The 21,575-nt window shown below is 39.1% G+C and overlaps 1 protein-coding gene across 6 annotated transcripts in view; it reads right to left on the bottom strand.

Moving 5' to 3' along the window:
- The window catches only part of side-VII (sidestep VII transmembrane protein), a 615,012-nt gene that overhangs the window by 218,180 nt on the left and 375,257 nt on the right, over positions 1-21,575 (bottom strand). For all 6 annotated transcript variants that reach the window (XM_087353123.1, XM_087353125.1, XM_087353122.1 and 3 more), the window contains one exon: positions 18,926-19,134. In XM_087353123.1, the coding sequence (XP_087209249.1) occupies positions 18,926-19,134 (209 nt within the window). The remainder of the gene's footprint in view (positions 1-18,925; positions 19,135-21,575) is intronic.

Raw genomic sequence — 21,575 nt, 5'->3', positions numbered from 1 at the left:
CAACATTTCAGAGATAATTTAATTTTAACTCCTATAGTATCAGCAACATGTAGGCACACTATGCACGAAGCTAATATAAACCTTTATAGATTATTTTTAAAGGTTAGTGGATTAAAAGTTTGCCGAACTATATACAGCGTAAAATACAGATCTCATTAAAATCTACTACTTAAAGCTAAACATTTAACTCGGAAATATTTAACGAAATAAAAACCCCAACTATTTCTGACTCTGTGAAACAAATCTATGGTCTGATTAGTTTTGAAACAATAGATTTGTAACGATAACCGTGGTCCGGGATGTTGCGCAGTGTGATCTGAGAGAAATTCACCGACATTTCAGAGGTTTTTGCTGTTTCCATCACAATGGTAGATGACTGAGGCAGCAGAACGCTCTTAAACGTCGATTAACGTTCACCAGACTACACGGCGCAAAGTTCCAGTTATTTTTATAGCCAAATTTGTGAAATTTTTACGTCAAACATCCAATAGATTTTAATGTACTTGCAAGAATTAAACAAAACTTTACAGAAACTTTCGTCCCGTCTTCAATTTCATGGACAGAAAAAACACCGTTTGTGAATATATCTAATTTCGAGTTTCGAATTTTGGAAACTCATGGGTTACGTGATATCTTTACTTTCCTGTTTAAAAACCACTGTTACAATTTACCTCCACGTCTAGAGACCTTCTCAAATCATCCGTGACCTCTCCACCGTAATGAACCATTTGCTTTTGAAATGTGACTGCTCCAAAGTTCCGAACAATTCAAGACTCCTGAGTCGAGATTAGACGTGGCATTTACATCACGGAAAATAAATGAGACGCGAGGTTTTATCGTCGGCGTCTCCTGTGGGAAGATTCCCGTGGGCCCAAATGGTATAATAAGTCACTTTTTTTGCTCTACCACGCCTGTCGTTCAGGGGCATAAATCCATTATCATGTGTAATTAATCTCTTGCGGACAGTACCCCCTCCCCTTTCCAACCCTTATATTGAAATGAGGCCTATATGGGAGCAGAAGTGGCAATGCACATGGCGACAGGTCAGACCGCCGTCCGGGGGGAGTGACTCCAGATGGACGGAGATGATCTTCATTCCTTATCCTATTATACCACTCTTTTGAGCACTACTCCTTAGTAATATGGAGGTCCGAAGTTCGAGTTTTGACCCGGAGACCGGCTAGCCTAATAGTACCTAAATAGTTGCTAACATTTTTAGAAAATTCTGGGTTCGTATTTATAGGCAACGACCTCTCCCACACTGTTTACAACTAATTATTCAGAAACATCAAATCATGAAATGCTATAGAATCAATACTAAAAAATCATAGTTCAATAACCTAAGACTTGAAAATCAAAACAGATTAGGCTGTTTTAAATGTATCAGCTCCGTTACCAGAAAATTCCCAAATGTTAACTGTGAACGATCTTAAAAATAATTTTGTTTTAAAAATTGGTAAAAAATAAATATTAAACTGCCATGAATGGTTTCTCCATTTCTTATGGACGTCCAGCCTCTCCCTTCTTTGGGTTAATACAGACGGAGCGTTATTGAGAAATACGATTCTCCATCAACCAAATATGAGTTCATCTATACATGCAGTAAATAAGCACATGGACGCTTATATTTATGATGTATTTGTTTTGTGGAGACAGTCACTTAATTAAATTATATTGAACAGTCATATTGGTGTCATGCGCAGATGATCTTTGTACATTATCATCTTCCCATATTATTCGATGCTATGTAACCTCAGCACCCGAAACAGCACAATACTATATATTAAATCTTGTCCGTCTAATCACAATAATTCTTATTAAATATTAAAATATTACAATAATTAACATTTAAAATATTTAAAATATTAAATGATGTTCTTTTCATGTTTCAGCGAAACATGAAAAATGATGGTCTAATGTAAATCGAATATTTCGATAAAGAACATCATTTAATATTTTAAATGTTAATTATTGTAATATTTTAATATTTAATAAGAATTATTGTGATTAGATGGACAAGATTTAATATATACTTATTATATCACAATATGACGCAACTTTACCATCTTAAGCACAATACTAATCTAATGGACAGGACATTGGTTGTTACCAAAAATGTTCTGTGCTTTGTCGTGAAATGAACAGTTAAAATGCTTCTTTCGTTGAAGTGATAAATATGCGAAATGCGCCTTAGAAATGCCCGTATCATCTAAAATAGTGGTATTCAACCTGGGGTACGCGTACCCCCGGGGGTACGCGAAGACATCTTAGGGGGTACGTGAAATTTAAAAAAAAATATATATTATTTTATGATAAACACTGAATAATCAGTAATGTAATTTATTTAATTTATTTTAGATGTAGATTATATACTACGTATAACTTGAATTATACACCAACAACTTTGGGGGTACAAAGTTGAAGAGAAATTATATCTGGGGGTACGCGAAGACATCCTAGGGGGTACGTGAAATTTAAAAAAATATTGAATTATACACCAACAAAGTTGAAGAGAAATTATATCTGGGGGTACGCGAACAAAAAAGGTTGAATACCACTGGACTAAAACGTTTAACACCCAAAAAACAGCGTCGATCTATAGGTTATATTACTAACAACTCATCTACATATATTTTTTGTGTGCCTATTGGAAAGGAAAGTGACTTCCTTTTTGTTCTTACCCTACATAATAATGTTTATTTCTATTTTCTGAACTGAAAAACTGTATGCCTGTGTTGTTCGGTCAAGGGATTGTAAGGGTTTGCAAAGGGTTGAGAGAGGGGCGGCACTCACTGGGGGGTTGCTCGCTCGCTCGAGCCTTTTCCATTATCGGCTTTGCAATTAACGGCTCCCACACACTGTCTGGACTTTCACGAACGGAACGAAAGAGGCACTAAAAAGGAGAGAGGAAAAGAAATACATATGAACGAAAGTGAGCGTCATATTGCCGATCATGATGATAAAAGAATAAAAATTCACAAATTCCATTCCCTTTATAAGCGTTCACTCAACAAGTGCACCATTCTGTAACCAAAAAAGTACCCACAAAGAGATTTTAAGTACCTAAAGTTGTTGGTAGGTAAGGAATTTAAACAAGCTAATGGCTGACAACTGTGACACAACGAATTATTATCACGTGGAAGGACCAAAACCAATCAGCATCAGACTGATATCAGTACTCTAAGCTTCTTGTCGTGACTGCACTGTCTAGAAGTCCAACTGTTGAAGAATACAGTTGGACTTTTATTTATTTAGTGTTCTGTCTGACGACAGGTCCATATGAACAGGATCCTTCCATCCTTTTCTCGGACTGGGACCTGTTCATATACGTTCTTGGCAGATGATCCAGAAGTGGTTTGCCATTGCCTTCTTCTGTGTGTGAATGGAGTAATTATTGGGATGCCACGGAGGAAAACTCCGTGTTGCCTAGACCACGGCCTTGCCCAACACAAGTTATAAATTCGGGCACCGCCGGGAATCGAACCCGAGACCCCAGGATTACAACCACTAGACCACCGTGGCTCTACAGTTGGACTTACGACAATAAAATGTACGGAATCTAACTGGAATGAAGACAGTGATAAGGGAAAAGAAATGTCAAGGATAATACCTTAAAAGGTTACGACTGCTTGCTTTTAATATCGTCCATTATTATTCTTAACCACTCTATGAGATTTCTTGTTTACACGGCAGTGATTATAAAGACGCTGCCAACCGTTCTTCCCGCTTCCATCATCAGGGCGGTCTCATAACGGAGACGGTCTGTTCCTCGAAATGTCGGCCAATTTCTAAGAGACTACACTGCTCAGTGACTCATAAGACAGAAACCTCAGAAATAACTCTTTTTTTCGAAAATTTATGCAAAATTTAACAGGACATTTAACTAAAGATGAGCTTATCCGCACCTTGATTCTAGTAGTACGAGTCCGTATTTTGAGAAAATTATTCTTTAAATACATATCTGGACTGAATTTTAAAGAGTCTGGGTGTTTTGCGTTAAATTATATATATATTATTTTTTTTTATTTCATTATTAACTGCAAATGGGTTTTTTCCCGGTGGCAGTGGTCCTATAATAAGACACAACAATATATATATATATATATATATATATATATATATATATAACATTCGAAATACAATTTTTTCTAAAATAAAATTGGTATTACTAAGAAGGGATCAGCTGACCACATGTTAATTATTCACTTAAGTGCGTCGCTGCTGAAGAAACAAAGAAGTACCGTACACCACAAACACCGTCACAAAAAAAAAACTTGTTCCACGTCCGAAGAAGGAAACATGTCTTTCTGTACCGACGCAGGCGAAACAGCTGAACGGATACGAGACGGAGGCTGCCCCGGACAGACTCAGCATAGCATTGATGTATCATCGCTTCATTCAATCCCACAACATATCTTCTGCATTGCCTTTCATACAATATTTATGTGCTGATTGAATAAAATACAAGAGGCACTAAAAAGCCTCTCCATTTCATCCCCCCTCCCCGTGTTTAGGGAGTACCGACACCACGTCACTAGTAGCTAACCGTAAGGGATTTTCAAAGGACTTTGCTGCCGAGACGAGAGGCCAAAAAAAAACTCGAAACAGAACGACGTTCCTTATCGTATATAAAGGATAAGGATGTGAAATGGGGGAGGGGAGAAGAAGACACAGAGGGATGGGACGCCCAATTCCCCAAAAGGGTAAACAGAGACTAGAGAAAATAAATTTACATGAATCTTTCAACCTGATGTTACTCTTAGACCGATATAAAATATAGCCTTTTTGGAAATTCATAGTACGCCTCACTGTTGCTTACCTAACGGTAGCTGAAGTTGATCACTCGACCAAGAACGCAATTCGACGTGAATGAATAGAATTAGACGACTACATGAAGAAGGATTATCATTTCAAAGATCGTTAAAGTTTTATTTACTTAAGAATACGTTCGAATTTCACTTTATGGCTACTTACAGGTCATATAAATTCTTTTAAGGTGCCTGAATACCCAATACGTCACATTTTCTATTGGTCTAGTCAGGCAATTGCATATTATTACCACGGAAACGTCTCCGAACAATGCTGCTTTGCGGAGCATTGACTGACTACACAATTAATAAAGAATTATAAATGAGAATGTCATAAAAATATATTCAACAAAACAAAAGTGATCCACGTTACAGAACATTTCACAAAACTCAACACAACCAGCGAAGCACAAAACAATAATCCTTTCATCCCAGACCGCGGAGCCTAACTAACATCAGATACGACTGACAAAAACAACACAAATTACTCAACAAAGGCCTACGATACAATTTGAACTTTTAAAAAACTGGATACAAAACCTAAAAGTAGAGACAAAGCCATTAGTCATGTTATGCATTACAGAGTAAAACTATGTTTGAAACCTGGAATAAATTGTGAACAGACGGAGTCTTAATAATATAAATGTACCCAAAAATGGCGCTCTATGGTATGTTAAACACTAGCATACTGCTCACTATTAAAAAGTCACCTAGAATTACAACACTGTTTTTCGTCAGAGACGTAAATAAAGGTTACTTTTAAAACTGCATGAATGCCTTTAGGATAAAACAATGTGAGAGTATCTTCAGTTGATAAAGTAACCTCCTCTTACTATTCAATATTAGTTCTTCTCAGCGACTTCTGAACTACTGCTATTATAAATTCCTATCAGAATTATATATTCAAGACGCCATGACACCACAACAAATATGGAGGCCACACAAAGTTGCAACCCTTTTCTGACGAACTCTGACAGCAAAGTTCAGGACGAGTTGGTAAGACTGAAAATAATGTAACCAAACCAGTGCCAGAAAGTTTGGAAGATCTGAAGGGGGGTGTGGGGAGGGGAGATGTAAAGAGCATATAGCACAGGGAGTAAAGCGTACAGCTGCAGAAATCGAAGGTCACGATGTGGAAGGCAAGAGTCAAGATCTACAGCGTGAAAAGGAGACGCCAAAGACATTGGGAAGAAAGACATACAAGAGAGAAAAAGCGATAAGCAATTTTGGTTTAGTTTCAAATTATTAAAAAAAAAAATCTGGAGTCCGTACAAAGGCCCAAGATACCTACTGTTTTCAAAGATTCCATTCCTTCTACAACGCATTTTAAAATTATGATGGATTTCATGTCTTTCAAGTACGTTCTAAATAACAAGCATGCACTTTTCAGTAAGCTATACGAATACAACACCCTCCAGAATCTATTTTAATATTATGCACTTATCTGCGGCTAAGATCATTTACACCTTTTGGTGCTACATGTCCTGCTCATCACATATTTAATTTAATTAACATACTCTAGGCCTACTAGCCTATGAATGAAGTTTCTTTCGTGATTTTCTTCCATTGCGTATCTCTTTCTCTCATCTTCTCAACACTATTAGATGTAGACTTTTACCTACAGTAAGAGACCAAGTTTCTAACCTGTATATAACGAGTATACAAAGAGTCATATCAGTCGGTAATGTGGGTGGCTAAAGGATTTTTTATAAGAGCAATGGTTTTTCTCTCTGTCGTCTTTACGAACTGAAGGGATCATCCAGCCTCCTACTAAATGTGCACTGGAGACGTGTAGGGTCGTAGAGTTAAAGCAGCTAGAGCATGAAGCTACGGTTAAAAGTATAAAGGTTTCTACATCCACTAAAAACCTTACCTGTACGCGGAGAAGTAGGTTATAGAGTTGGCAGTACGTCGCACGGTTACGTCATCGGTCCATCCAAGCTTCAACGTGTCACATCAAACTTTCCTTTGTTTCCAAGTAACACATTTCGATACGCATCTGAACTTCATCTAAGCAACTAACATCACTACACTGCTTAATTCCTTATCACATTATTTTATAGATAATATCAAGGCACATTAAACACACTCATTTCACAGAACAAAGTTAAACAGAACCAAGCAATTCCCCGCACCACACTAGCACAGCAGGCCATCAGCGAACGGACAGCACCAATCATGCCACCTGTCCCCCACTGTCACCAACAGCAGAAATAAAAGTTTCTAAAAAATAACCACGTATACTATATTACACCAGAATCTACCCATTTTCTCACGGACAATGAAAGGTCATGTCACTGTCTGATTATTCTATGGAATGCAGATATGGCTTTATGTCAGTTAGTTAATTCGGTGTTGAACCTTCGTGGTCCCTAGGCCAGCTAGTTAGCCAGCTAGTTAGTTAGTTTGTTAGTTAGTTAGTTAGTTAGTTAGTTATTTCTTGGGTTTTTGAGCTTTGTCCTGTACAGAAAGGGACCATCAGACAGACCGGTCTCTGCTTAAAAACCCTGTCTAATGTTTACGGATCATTTATATGGGTAATTTACGATAACTTAAAATTTAACTAAATATTTTTTAGATATAATTTTCATTAAAAATATTAACCCTTCTGATGCCCGTTCATGTAATTATTGACAAGAACACTAGAATGAACCTCACTACAGGCTCGTAGTAAGAAAAATCAGCGAAATGGGTAAAAGAAACCCCTCCCCACATTAATAGAAAAATACGTTTCTGCCTGTAATATGTTATGAAATGTCAGAGACTCTTTAATAATTTGTGTGGCTCTTTATTTATAGAAATTTACATACATCCATCCACACACACATCAGTAAGCAAATATACGAAAAGATGAGTTGTAACTGATTTCTTGTTATGCTTCTTTGGTGTGGTTTCCTTATACTCAGAAACTCATTTTTTCCGTTTTCAGGAATAAAGACCCCATTTTGGGAGATCCGTTTGAATTGACTAATCTTAATCACTCGTCTCAACACGGAAACTGACCCAGACTCGGAATATTTACGTTTTTTTTAAGGAAATTCCAAATATATTTTAAGTACTTGTCACACACCTTCGTCAGAAACATTTAGAATTGGAATACAAGTTCTTTGACTGGAAAGACCTTGAGAAGAACAATTCCTGTTGGCCTCTGTAAACATCTGGAACCGTGCAAATGGAAGTAGACTCATAATTTATTCAGGTTCGCCGCTTTGCTCAATTTATCCAGACGTCCTCTCTCGTCTCTAGAACCATCCAAGATTATGTGTGACAAAGTGGAGAGACAAATTACAATCGCAACAAAGGAGGACGAGGTGGACGGAAATGAGATAGTGTCTCTTCGGGCAAGTGCTGTAACGTTATCTCATAGTAGACCGTCAACCCCCTCCCATCCCACACCCGAAGCCATTAAACAAGGCCTACCCATTGTCATTCCATCATGATGTCCATGGCTGGATAACCCTTTCGGACTTGCGGACTGTCCTCAACTCCTTCGTCCTCTGAAACTGTTCCTGCGCCAGCCAGGAATTCAGAATTATCACTGGAGTGAAAAGGTCGATTGTTTGCTTTGAGGGTCTCATGGCGTCGAGTATGAAGATGACTGTTTTCTGGGTTATTAACGCTCATGCAGACTTGCAGGCGGTCAACGAAGTTTTGAAAGAACATATCTCTCTTGATTACAGTAATCGCCTACAAAAGTACACAGCATCAAAACCCAGAATAACACAACCGAAGGGCGTAATTCCAAAACTCGCTAAGTCCATTTAACAATGTTTTTACTAAAACAGACTTTCTGCGAAGCAGTATTTAGTAAATTAGCATAAACTGCTCTTGGCTCTAAAAGGAGAAAACGGTACTAAGTCATTCGAAACTGCACTAAATTCTTTAATTTCTTGGTCAAATGAGATATAGGTCAGTCACTGAATTGAATAATACGATATGAAACGACCTGGGTTAGGATCCCAGCATGAGTATTATTTTATACGAAGTGAACGTTTAACGCGGAGGGCGTTTATGTTTGCCCACTAGAAAGCAGGGATCTGAAATGTTGGCCACAGGAAAAAGTTGGCCACGTTAAAAGTTAAAGTTACATCAGTTCTTAAGCTTACGTCATGCGTACAGTATAGGTCTGTACATTTATATGCTCCATTTATTTACGTTTATATCCATCTTAAAATTACTGGCGAAACAAACTTGTTAAATGTAAGGAATATATCTAGTGACAAACAATGAGATACTAAACTTCAACATCAGATGTATTCATTTTCCTCGGAACTGCTTCATATCCTGACCAAACCCATTCCCGCAGTGGTATTGATCCACTAACCAAACCTGCCGTTCGCACTCAGACTCTGCCACCCCCTTGCTGTTTGTATCCCGCGTTCAACATTAGTAACCTCAACTTCTAACTCTGCCCACAGCTCAGCGATTTATTTCACGCTCTGACATGTCACAGATCAACGGAAAACACGTAATACATACAAATTTTCAGTTTTAAAGTATCGAGAAAACGGTTTGGAAGACCCGGAAGTAGATAACGAAATCTATTCAACGCTGAAGGTTCCTTAGCTATAGGGATTAGCTGTATCTAGTGGGCCCAACTGTGTAGGAACCTGAAGACGGAAATAGAGTCCCATCTCCGAAACGTCGTTTTACGTTTTATATTTACTAGACGATGGATAATAGATAGGGATTAGCTCTATCTAGTGGGCCCAACTGTGTAGAAACCTGAAGACGGAGATAGAGTCCCATCTCCGAAACGTCGTTTTTACGTTTTATATTTACTAGACGATGGATAATATCCAAGAAAATTTTTATTCAATTGACTCTTCACCATCGTCAAGAAGTTTTAGATTCCTTAGCTAGCTCCTGATTTCATTAACCCCGACTTTACATTTGTGTTCAGAACAGCGCTCATACTGGGCCCTACTACGATCCAATTAAATCTAGAACACAATCAAGTTCTGTCGATGTAGGTTCCATTTAAACATTCACTTCTCACCTATGTGTAGTTCCTCAAATTGTCACACATTCCAATTTTTTAAAATTATAATTCCGCATGAATTTCTCATTCTTCCAGTAAGACAAATACTTTTATGCGAGAAATCTCGTCAATATCACTGAAAAAGATAAAAATAGAATCGTACAGTATCTACATAATTCTTCGTTGTAGGTGTCTTTTAAGAAGTGATTTAGGCTAATCATCAAGCGAGCATAAAGTTTAGTGAAAAGAGATAAATATCTGCCAAGTCATTTATCGATAATTTGGGAACTTTGTACTTCTTGGATAATATCGACTCGCTGTACGAACTCTCCCCAAGAAGATCTAAAATTCTCAAGGCGGCGAGTAGGAATATGACTGTCTTCTAGGTTCGGCGATCGCCCTGATGATGGAGGCAGCAAGGACATCTGAAACGTTGGTAAACTTCTGTCAGACTTTATTTATTTAGTGTTCTGTCTGACGACAGGTCCATATGAACAGGATCCTTCCATCCTTTTCTCGGACTGGGACCTGTTCATATACGTTCTTGGCAGATGATCCAGAAGTGGTTTGCCATTGCCTTCTTCTGTGTGTGAATGAAGTAATTGTTGGGATGCCACGAAGGAAAACTCCGTGTTGCCTAGACCACGGCCTTGCCCAACACAAGTTATAAATTCGAGCACCGCCGGGAATCGAACCCGAGACCCCAGGATTACAAGGCCAGCGTTCTAACCGCTAGACCACCGTCAGACTACGGCGCTACAACCCAGAAGACAGCCAAATATCTCACAAAGAACGTGACTATTCATGTGAACGGAGAACGTCTGAAGTAATGTCTTGAAAACACAAAATAACATTTGCTGTAGTAGAGAGCGAAGTTTGGGGATTTAGAAAATCGGGCAGAAACGAAATGTTGTTATGAATCCTCAGATGAAGGAAAATCTGCAATGTATAGAAGAATGGCGAGGTGTAGGAGAAACAGCGTCGGGTTGAAACACGGACGGACGGACGAACAGCACATGAACTCTCTAGAGTGTAATGCAGGGTAAAATGGACCCCGATGTCGGACCGGGTAGGCAGCAAGTGGGGGGGGGGGGGGTTGTGTAAATAGCCCCTGGGGGCTGGGGTTGCATCACAGCGAGGCAGCAGCTGCTCAGACACTGTGGCACGTTAGTTCTGCACAGGTGTGTTACATTCAGCCGATACCTGAGTTACAGCCCGTGACAGGCTATTTCTCTGCAGTTATGTCATTTCAAATGCAGTTCAGTAACCTGGCGGTTCAGAAATCGATTTTCCCCTCCCAGCTAGCGAACAGTAAACTATAAACATGCGTAATGACGTAGGAACTATCAGATAATTTGGAGAATATATGTGGGATTTCAGTTTCGCACATCAATTCGTGTCTTCTGGGATGTAGCACCGCGTAGTCTGGCAGATACCGACGGACGTTTCGGAGGAACTTAATGAACTAATCGTCAGTTAGTCCTCTAAAACCGTCATTTAATATCTTCCAGAGTGCAACATATGAGAAGACAATGACCTTCCTCAAAACGACATGTAGGCTCAATGTAAATGTACAATTTGGCTGCACGCGACAGAGACAAGCGACCGAGGTAGGCGACAGAGACGGGAGACCGAGACTGGTCGCTTCCTGTCTGCTCTCTGTACAATCGTATGAAGTACAATTACGAGCGCGAGACAGAGACAAAGCACAGGAGACCGCTCTCAGACCAGTAGTGTCTCGCGACGGGCTCAGGCAGCACGTGTGTTGTTGAGTAAAATAATGGCAGAAATTAAATTTACTGAGAAATTGGTAAAATTAGTAGCAGAAAACCGACCACTGACCACCGACAGAAAGATCCTTCTTCACGTCTGGTTTTGAATATTGAACTCATAGGTTTTCTTTGTTTCTTTCGCAACAAATAACACAGCAACACATCATATTCTTCTTCTTATTCTTCGAGTAACCTTTTTAGAAGCATTTTTGTACTCATTTTTCACAGAATATGTGCACGTATGTCTCAACAAAACAAAGAAAACAAACACTTTGCCGCATGTCTCGGGCGTCACCTCAAAAGTGTGTGGCGACAAGCTGCGATGTGTCCGTCTCCCGTCTCTGTCGCCTGCCTCGGTCGCTTGTCTCTGTCCCGTGCAGCCAAATTGTACCTTAAGGAAGACAGTAGAGAGGGGCAGCATATTCTTAACCTATGCTCTAGATAAGGGTAGATAATATGGCCCCTACAATCCCGTTAAACCTGGTGGGTCTCGGACATTGCCTGTATGAGGTGGTAATCAAACATCGGGCTCTATAGAGCGGCATAATTTACTGTGAGATTTTAACTGTGATGTGGGGAAACGTTTTGGAAGGAGGTCACTATTAAAATAAGATGAAAGGTTAATAAAAAAATAGATTACTCAGAAACCCTGATATATAAAAAAAAAATCCTTTACGTGATGCATTTCAAAAGGAATTTCGTCTTAGCGAAGGAATTCATTACATAAAACACATCGCACAAACCCGTTTCACCTCGATTACCAAGGTTTCGGACTTTGTCCATCGTCAAGTATTTTAAAACCTTCCTCATTTTTTTTCAACGAGTTTTTTTTGGAATTACTCTTTGCCCGGATGATGGAGGAAATTTGCACCTCTGAAAAGTCGGTGAACTGCCGAACTACATGACGTTACGTATAACCCACAACACAGCCATCTTCATTGTCTCCGCCGTAAGAACCTCAAATCTCACTAAAAACTTCCTAATTTTAATTTCATGATTTATACAGCTCACATAATATTGTTAGGACAATATAAAAGGGGATTATAATGGAAACTGATATGGAAGTACTATTCATAAGCTTTGTCATGTGCTCTCATATTAAGCTCATCAAATTAACGAATAATAGGTTACATTGTTTGTTCCTGAATGCTCAAATTTCATCTCCGAAACTACCCAACGGCTTTCGGTGAAATTTTGTGTTGGTCGAGTTTAATTGGGTCTCTCATCGGTAGAATCGACCCCTTATTTTAAATGAACTTGGAACAAACCTTTGTGAGTATTGTAAAAACAAGTTTCATAGTTAAAAACTGGTGTATGACGTGAAGTACATGTCTCATTAGAGGCGTACAACTTCTAATTGAAACACGTTATCTCTTCGTTCCTAATTGGCTTTGTCAACAACACTGCTGTATGCAATGTGAAATACAATTATTTAGATCTCATTTCTTGAAAAGATTTCAATACAAGCTACAACAGACAAAAACATTAAGATTTTTTTGTACAGGTAAAAGAAGGGCACAAGGAATTTTTAAAACGTGCTTGTTCGAATGGAACACGAACTTCCATTTACGTTTAAAACGAAATCATGAGAGTTTTAGGCCGCTCTAGTTTAACGTGACATTAATAAAGCGAATTTCTCCCGGCTGAGACTGCGTCGCGGAGATATGCAAAAACGAGTTGGATAAACCGGGATTAATTTATATGATTATGGTACAGAGGTAGATATGAACAGACAGTCAAAAATAAACGAAACAATACGGAGACAGGTGGATGATATATGTAAGAGACAGAATTACTGAATATTCTGGAAGACTGAAATAAAATACCTAAATTCACAAGTGAAAAGTTTTATAAAATACTTCTACACATAGCCCGTCTTTGTGGATCGGAATTTGTAGTTGCGATGAATTAATTACAGAGATGGTTTAATTCTTAAAGCAGACCTAAATGAAATGTTTTCGCAGTGTTTGATTAAAATATACCGTGTAAACAAAAGAAGCGGGAAAATTTCCACCTGGATCTATGCAGCATCCTCCTTTCACCTACCATCGGTTGTACGCGACCCACACATTACGAAATACTAGTCTAAATTATAAAACTACAACGTTTCAAAAACTAGATTTTGCTTCCGTCTTCAGAGAGAAAAGTGTGGACAGAACGTCCACACGTTGTAACGTCACATCAACAAGAAATTTTCATGGGGTTTGTGACAGCCATCTAGTGTAACAGGACTCGTACAGTACAAGTTCCGATTTCATTTCTTACCAGTGTAGCTTAGGGGTTAAGCCAGAGTACAAAATTTAAATCAAAAACAATAGTTTTGCAATCAACATAATAAACTGGCTCAGGTTATAAGTACGAGGTGCGATCGGAAAGTTTCAAGACTGTGTCAATAGAGGGTAAACCGGATGTAGTACGAGCTTCTGCCTTTAGGATGTGCGGCCTACATTCATAGTGAATCAGTGTGCCAGCCGGCATCATCGAATTAGCATTTCTTTCTTAGTTACGGGCGTTTTGGTAGTGCATTACACCGACCCTCCTGCGATTTCGGAATGGCGTGTGCATCAAATTTTGCCAAAGACTCGCCAAAACGGCTACGGAAACCTATGAAATGCTAAAGCAAGCATTTGGGGAGTCCGCAATGGGTCGTGCACAAACTTTTGTGTGGCATTCACGTTTTAAAAGTGGCCGAACCTCTGTCGATGATGACGAGCGTTCTGGACGACCATCTTCGAGCACAACGCCCGAAAATGTTACGAAGATTCGGCAGGCCATTCACGAAGATCGACATCGTACCATCAACGACTTGTGCGACATTGTTGGGATAGGCTATGGGACCTGTCAGCTGATTCTAAAGGAAGAACTCCACATGCGACGCATCCTTTCTGAGGACCAGAAGCAGAATCGACTTCTCGTTTGTCAGGAGCTCAAAGATCTTGCAAGAACCGACCCCAACTTCCTTTCTAAGCTCCGTGTGACTTCTTCATCTTCCCAAAAGATGAAAATTCAGCTAAAGAGAAGGAGATTTGAGACGATAGAAGAGATTCAGGCAGAATCGCAGATGGTGCTTGACAGACTGACAAAGAAAGATTTCCAGGGATGCTTCCAGGCTTGGAAGCGGCGCTGGGATCGTGTGTTCACTCCCAGGGGAACTACTTTGAGGGTGATGGATGAATTTAATATCTGAGATAAGTGTACGGGTTTTTATAGGCGCAGTCTAGAAACTTTCCGATCGCACCTCGTATTAAGCGGCGAGCTTCTGTGAACACAGCAATGAACTTTAAGACACGAAAGAACAGGAAATTCCTTGATTCTGTACTACGCACAAAAATACCGAGTTTGTAGATGAAGAACTATCTAACTATTCTCCTTATTAATCCAAAATACGAGTGTAACCTAATTAATAAAAGCGGTCATGTATCTGGAGGTAATTACTGACTGGCCTGGGTGGAAGGGGGAGAGTAGTTTTACCTGTCTATTATTCTTGTTACTTGTTTAGAGTCTGTAGTAAAGTCAGCAAGAAAGTCTATTTACACTTTGCAAATTGCTACTTGCAGCAAAGCAACCCAACTACGGAATACAAGGCAGAATTAGCTTCTACTTGTTCAGTGCTGCCTCAGAACTTCGTTCCGGGTCTAAGATTTCCGCTTGCAGAACTTTGGTTTTTAAGATAACCCTTCTTTAATTGTAAATCAACTTGCGTCTATTAGACCTAATGTAAATACTTTCAATATGATTTTTCACCCATTACAGATCGAATTTTAAACTCTACATGACGATTTGGATTAAAATGAATATTTTCGTTACTGGCAAAACGTAAATTGTACCGCTAATGTCACAAACAGGTAAATTTTTTAACATCAAATACGTATCAGGGAATGTGTCTCTGACCGATCCTTTCAAACTGCGTATTGTGAGTCTAAGCAAGATATCACGTGAGTATCACAGAAAGAGTTACACTACACGGGGCGATGGATAACTGTCACAGACCAATTTGGTCATTATGCTAGCCACTATGTTTTCCACCTGAAGTCCCACAATTATTCTCCAGGTATCGATCCACGGTCCTCTAAATCGGAAACTCTATTAAGCAGATAAACTGCGCTCACACGATCTTCGGAACATGATTACAAGACCGCTTAATTACTGCAATTTCCAGCTTCTGTTGGTTCAGAGTATTCGATCAGAGAAGTTGGTTACTAATTTGCATAAACTGTGTACTGGACAGTCAAGGGTTAATCTCGTCTCAGCATCTCTTTAAGTCCTTTGCGTCTGATGACGGTAAGGTTGCGTGTCACTTCAAGAGTGGTCTAGCGGCGCGAACTGACCTCTATCTTGGATGGCCTTTGACCTCTGTGTAGTAACAAGCCTCAAGGCATTTTTTAGACTGATTCACCGTTAACACTTTACACAGCACACAATAACCAAATTAAAGAGACGTTTGTGTAACACGACTGAAGTGAAATACAGTCGCCTTGCTATAAGTTCTCTGTCTTTTTAACAGAAAATACTGTTGAGTTATAATTCCTGGCCACACAAATTTACCTGAGAAACTTGCACTACCTTGACAAGAAGTCTCAATTTATGTGACCAACTCCATGGAGTCCTACTTCAGAAGCTAATATACGTTCAGCCAGTCAAAACAGACGCCTTGAGTTGAATATAAAGTTTCCTTATTGTGTTCAGAACAGCCAAAACCCTATTTCCCTATTACCCATAACATAATTTTTAATATTTTAATCTTCGCATTTTTATATATCAGCCGTGGAAGACAACACCCCAAGTGAGTAATCACACATTTAACCTCTGGTAGAAACCAAAGTTTTAGAGAATAAAACTGTTTTCTTACGGAATCTTCATTCAGTCATGTCCTTGTCTGACCCTTAAAACCCACTTCCAAACGAGCTATCATCTTCCAATCTACTTCTCGGTCTTTGAAGCAGATATATTCACGATAAAATTTATATACGTAAGTCTTGTCTACTTCATCCAAGATACATGTCCGGCCCATCATGTATTTTACTAATATAACAACAGGTGACGTATATAAAAAGACCTCGAAGTTTCCCGTCATCAAATATAACGGCATGTAATAAGGATGTTAGAAAAAACAAGGCGACGGAGAATAATTTGAGCCTAAGAGACGTGATGTAACAGGGTGGATAAAATTGCATGCGCCTAATAAGAAGGCTCATAACATATACTCCGAGAATACAATTTTGTATACCCTTTTCGCTCTAACGTGGAACATAGGGGCCGTCTCAAGGCCTCTACCTGTACATAGGACATCACAACACAGAGAGACGCGGACAACACACACGACAATGTTCAGGCGCACGAGATCCGGCAGAGTTTCAAACACCGTATTTTTCGAAAACAATCAAAAGCTTCGTTCAATAAAAGGTTTAATAATGACGTACTGCAATGATAATGAAAAAAACATATTAACTTCAGAACACCTAAAATGACTTCGGTTTCATGAAACTTGTTTTATTTCCTATTTTAATGCAAGCCCTCTGAACAAATTGAATTCGTTGAAAATTTCTGAACCCAATACACGTCTCTTTGATGATAGATTCCATTTCCCAAAACTCTGCTGCTTACAATGTACCTCCTTCTTTTATATAGGAGTTTCACCCGGACTTCACAGTCGAATCGCACTTTCTATTTATAATTGAACTGTGACCTCTTGAGTACTGTGGTGAGCTAGTTGATAGAAAAGTTCCCTCAGTACTGCCAACTTAAAAAAAACTTTTTCTCCCTTAGTAGCTGCGTCGTAAATATTCAACGTTCCATATGGAATACTCAGAGTAGTTCATTTCGTTGTGTTTCCCTTTTCAGTTCTGGGTACGTCAACGCGTTCGGGTTCTTTGTGTGTACGGGGCTAAGTAAAGTATCGAATCAAGTTCCCCCATCGTCGATTCAGAATATTAATCAGACTCTCTGCTACTTCTTAGTAGGAGAATGGGTTGGCGTGTGTATACTAGAATAAATAATGTTCCAGAAGTGATATTATGATTCTTACGGAGACGTATGTGGGATATTACGCCGTGTACATTCATAGAAGTTGACCGATGTTTCGGAGGCGTTTACCGCCTCCATCATCAGGAAATCATACTGACACAGTATGTTACTTTATCCGTTAATACTTGCAGTACCATAACATTGCATATAACAAAACGCAACGAGAATAATAAATTCGCCAAGCAAACTGACGAATACAATAACAATATCGCATGGCTCTAAAATCCCTATTTTCTTACCCAGTCTCTAAATTAATTACTCCCCATATCTGCCAATGCCAATTAATTCTATAAACAGAAGTACTATACCAATCAAATTTACGATACTTTGTAAGTTACGATTAAAGTTTCGTCGGTAATTCAAAGTGCCACTAACTGAAACTATTCGCTTGCGGTAACTAACTACGTGTAGGGAACACTAGCGATGAAGTTTGCACTACATGGGCGTACGCTTCGAGGACTAATCAAACTTTGGACGGCGCTATCGATTAATGTCAGAAGCGTTGATGTGGCCCGCGCTCTGCATTTAATGTGTGTTCGATGAGGAAACATGTTTGATTTCTGTAATGTACGGCACTAGATGCAAACACTGGACACAAATTGCGTTAGGCAGTTTTGTCCTTCCTTATGCTACTTTTGCACATCTAATTAGTAATGTCGTATCGGCTTTCAAATTAGACGGGAATTAAACTTCGTGCTGAACATTAATACATTTCGCTGCCGATATTATTTTGTTGCTGTTTTGTAAATCGCAATGAAAAAAGACAATTTTCATAGTAAATAAAACGCGAAAACATTAAATACAAAACCGACCACCTGAATCTAGACTCCCGCTAAATTCAGACTCCGTCAGCCCCACCATAACTATGGTCTGCGTTTCTTGCTACAATTTCGCCACCGTCAGAACCTAATTTCAATCATATTTCACGACGTACTCGCCCATTCAAGTGTGACGGACACTAACTATTGGCTATTACATTAGGAAAAGACTTTTCGAATCGCAGTCAATGCTAATATGTAGAAAGAAAAAATAATACGAAAGACGTATCGTCAAACTATTATTATGGTATGATTATAACACATTTTTATATATAAAAATTAAATACTTCATGATGCAGGGCGGAAATTGAAAACGCGATTTGGCCAGAAGCCTCAAACCTAAGATTCATTACCGTCTTTACAAACTCCAGCCACTGTATTCTATCTTTGGGTCAGACAAATCCAGCGCAAACCGCTGACCTGTTGAATGACTCTGCTCCTATTGAAGTACACCAGAGCACGAAGAAGCCAGTCGATTAGCATGGAAAAGGATAGAAGCGCAATAGACCTGAGCAGACTTACCAATTACGGTGAGGTTGACCTTCGAATTCCTTGTCTGCGCAATTTTGAAGTCTACCCGACAGCGATAGATGCCAGCGTCTTCCTTCCGAATGTTGTCAACACCAAGTTCTGCGGGTTGCCTGTCTGGCATGAAGTCGGCGCGATTTGAGAACACATTATCATCGGACCAACGCTCGGCTGCCCGGAATTGGTGTTCGCGTGCGTCCACACTGTAACACAGGGTTTTACATCAGAACGAGTCTCATCTGGGGTGCCTAAACATTAAAGTAACAAACTTACTCTGTAGATGATCATCATGTTTACAAGAGACCTCTAGTAGATGATGCACTCAGCCAATTAAATCTACCCCACTCTTCACACATGGTCCCCTAACATCCATATTAATATTATCATCCCTTCTAAAATAACCTGATTATAAATTAATCAAAAAATATGCAGGCATTCTCTCTTCAGATAAATTTTCACTGAACAGAGAGAACATAGGTACTTACTATACGATGCAGTATATATCACGTGCGCATTATTTAAATCAAATATCAGAGATTCATACTTCACGTACCCAAAATGATCGAGCCGGCGAACCCTATGTATTGATGAGAGGAAAATATTACAATAGATATTAGAGACTTGGGTTACAAACAGACTTTTCAGGGTGAAAGGTTTTACAAGTGCATCTTTCTCATTTCCTATTTCACACATATGATTCATTTCATACCCAGACAGTTACACTTTAAGAATCTGTTCTACGCATCATCCAGACACTGAGAATGTAGGAAATCTAAATAATCATGATCTTAGCTGCGTGATTATAAATGAAAAGCACCTTTTTCTAAATGGAACACATTCAACGACATCTGATAATTCTCGTGGACAGGGGAAGAAAAATTTATAAAACCTGTCATAACAGCCAGCTGAGACACTGTATGCCTCCTAATTATAAGTCCAGTGTTCATAAATCAATGCACTCGGTTTGAAATAGTACCAGCACAAAACGAAACCCATTATATGTCATTTTCCCAGGATTTAATTAAATATTTCTATTTCCCACAAAAGGATAGCAAAGCATGGTTTGTGGATCACTGGTCTAGACTACGTAAAGCAGACGTAATCAATAGTTCGTTTGTGACGAGGAGAAGTAGACTATAAAAAAGAGGTAATTACATATTCCCTTCTCCGATCTGATAACGTGGTTTCGAAAATAGACTAGATCAAAACTACTGGGTGAAAACCAATCAATCAATCAATAAGCCATGATCAACAAACAATATCCTCCAAATTAACGTCATTAATTTAGGATTCCAATAATAATTATATTGGTTCCCATTCAAACCCAACTGCAGACTCACAAAATTACCCACGATTTCGAGCTCTGGACCAATATACAGATATATTTATGGTACAACAATTAATGGAATATATTTCCTGGGCTAAACAACTCAGGATAATCTGGATAAAAGGGGATGATGGATTAGGAGACGTGAAATCGCATACGACAGGGTTCAATCCTCGGTAGGAGAAGGGTTTTATCTTTGATAGAACCAGTCCCTAAACCACAGTGACCGGGAAACTCTTCCCCGTAGGTAAAGTCAAACCACTCGTATACTCCTGTTAAGTCTAAAATTTGAGGTACTTTATTTGTATGTCAGTTATATGTCCCACAGCGGTACTAAACGTTTTCAGATTACGTGAAGTTAAAAAAGATAGATTCGGTACTTTCACTGATAAAAGTTAAACACAACTGTCACTTCCCAGATACCAGCTAGAACTGCATGAATCACCGACAAGGGCTACAACGTCTTCCCGATACGAGTCAAATATCGCCCCATAGAAACGATAAAGTGAACTTACGTCAAATATTGGGTTCAGGCCTAATCATAATCATTGTACTGCAACAGAATCTTCGAAATTTTATGTCAGCCTGGCAGGTTGTTAAGGGATTCCTTTTTTCCTATCACTCTCGGCAAGCCAATGTCCTGTGGTGCCAATACCTGCCTCACCTGATATATTCTGACAAATACCGACAAAACGTGACCAAACCGAACGAAACCTGTCCTCGCGCGACGAAGCGTGATCAACTTGACCAACCTTGAATCATGTTTCAGCGTGCTCAGTCGTGACATATAATGACCTTTAGTGACCTGGCGTGAACAATTGTAATCATCCGTGGCCGAGCGTTATCGAGCGTTGCACATCGTGACCGATCGTGATAGGTGGTGACCAATCGTGACTACCACATTTCTTGTTCGTCAGTGTCTACTTGTTTTTTTCCATCTGTTTAAAAAAAAACATAATTGAAAAGTCCGTACTTTTCATATGTATATACATATATGTAAGCCTATATAAATTTTTAGTCAAGAGAGTTACATAACTGGCTAAGAATATGAATAATAAAGGGAAAGTATTGGATTAAAACCTACTTTTTGCCTCTTATAACAGCAGTAAATATAGTGGATGGAGTACAAGTACTTATCAAATAGGTTTATTATATATATATTATTATTATTATTATTATTAGTGTTCTGTGTGACGACAGGTCCATATGAACAGGATCCTTCCATCCTTTTCTCGGACTGGGACCTGTTCATATACGTTCTTGGCAGATGATCCAGAAATGGTTTGCCATTGCCTTCTTCTGTGTGTGAATGGAGTA

This window comes from Zootermopsis nevadensis, unplaced genomic scaffold (genome assembly GCF_977971745.1).
Source record: "Zootermopsis nevadensis isolate Lab colony 2312 unplaced genomic scaffold, Znev_1.0 Znev_ptg000021l, whole genome shotgun sequence".
NCBI lineage: Eukaryota > Metazoa > Arthropoda > Insecta > Blattodea > Termopsidae > Zootermopsis > Zootermopsis nevadensis.
The sequence above is the reverse complement of the archived record's forward strand: the minus strand, read 5'-3'. Positions and strand labels throughout refer to the sequence as shown.